At 37.8% G+C, this 1,545-nt stretch overlaps 1 protein-coding gene across 1 annotated transcript; it reads right to left on the reverse strand.

Annotated features, from left to right (window-relative positions):
- Nucleotides 1-5: 5 nt before the first annotated feature.
- On the reverse strand, nt 6-1,545 carry LOC103522855 (autophagy-related protein 9A; the record flags this gene model as incomplete). Its single annotated transcript, XM_008487942.2, is given in 1 exon segment — nt 6-1,545. A coding segment is annotated over 1 exon segment (1,540 nt), but the record flags the coding sequence as incomplete, so codon positions are not given.

The following is a 1,545-nucleotide window of genomic DNA, read 5'->3' on the forward strand; positions in this document are numbered from 1 at the left end:
CCATAGGAAGACATGAAGGATGCATTGTCAGCATTATCACCATATACTGTGCTCACCATCTCCCTCTTAGCTTCATTCTTCACCATGGACACAAAGTTCTGAGCTTCTTCTGTTGGAGGTTTCCAATAGGGATTGGTTTGCGTAAAATGCATCAGAGAAAGTTCAGTCTTACCTCCTTCTGCTTGATCATATTTGGTACTTGTGGTGGTAGCTGGGGTTTCTGTCATTTGCCATAGTGGACTTCCATGTTTCTTCACATCCATTTGAGCAAAGGAGCAAACATCTCCTACTCCCATCACTTCTACAGTAAAGTTGCGGAAGAAATCTACAATTTCCAAAGACTTGGGTTTCAAGTGGAAGTACAAGATATATGGGGTTACAAGAGGAGAGCATAATTGTTGTAAAACATAGACAATTTTGTACTGGAACAGTTGACTGAATTCATCTCGTACTCTGGTAGTATGTGCTTGACCCTTCCACCAGGTAGGACAATAGTGGATTTGTTTGAGAATAACTGTCATCAGATCTTCAGGACACCATACAAGATTTTCATCTGGGATGAATGCTTTGAGAATAACTATCACAGATGTGAGGACAAGTACTGAGGTAAGCACTTCTTCCAATTGAGATACAGAGTTGTCTAGTAGTGTCCATAATAAAAGAACAGCTAGACCTGCACTTGCTATGAAGATGATATTCTTTGCTACTACAGCTAGAACAGGTGATGTAAAACTTGACATATATCGGGATGCAGGTCTCCATGCTCTTGTTAAGCGAGCACTTAACTCATGATCCAACTCATTGAAATGTCTTAAATAATACAGACTATACAAAGACCAGTGTCTTAGGGTAAATAAGCCAGGGTTCTGTTTGATTTCTTGTACATGGTTCAAAGCAATAAGAATAAAGTGCCAAAATATTGTGAAAGGAGCTAGTGCTAAATTGACAAGAGCAAAGTAAGTCAGATGTTTTTCCAATTGTTTGGCAAGTTCTAGTCTTTTATTGGATTTTTTATAATCTGCTTTCAAGTGCCACTCATCAAAGAAAGCAAATGGCCCATAGAAGAACAGTAAATCCAAATTAATTTTTAAATCTTGTGTGAAAAATATAACATTACCAATCAGTGGAACATCCAGTTGAGGTGGCAGTAGTGATTTATTTACCAAAGCTACAGTATAGTTTTCATAACGAAGTATTCTCTGGTAAATATCTAATGGGGTTAACTCTTTCTTGTGAACACACATCTGCTGAACTCTTTGGGTTTCAATAAGTTTAGTTAACACATCATGCCACGTTATGTTTTGAAGATCATTGTCGGAGATCTTCAGAGCAATATTGTAGAATGCTTGTATGTCATAGAATTGAAAAATACGGTAGACAGCTCTGAATACAAGCCAGAGCCAAATTATAAACATGAAGAAGTCAAATATCCACAGCCATAGTGGAATTTGGGAAGAGCACTGACTAAGAGACATGAAAGAATCATAGATAGAGACTTTGGATGCATTATTTGATGTGATGCCAGGGGGTAGTTTATTTCCAAAC

This window comes from Diaphorina citri, unplaced genomic scaffold, assembly GCF_000475195.1.
Source record: "Diaphorina citri unplaced genomic scaffold, Diaci psyllid genome assembly version 1.1 scaffold12032, whole genome shotgun sequence".
In the NCBI taxonomy this organism is placed as follows: Eukaryota; Metazoa; Arthropoda; class Insecta; order Hemiptera; family Psyllidae; genus Diaphorina; species Diaphorina citri.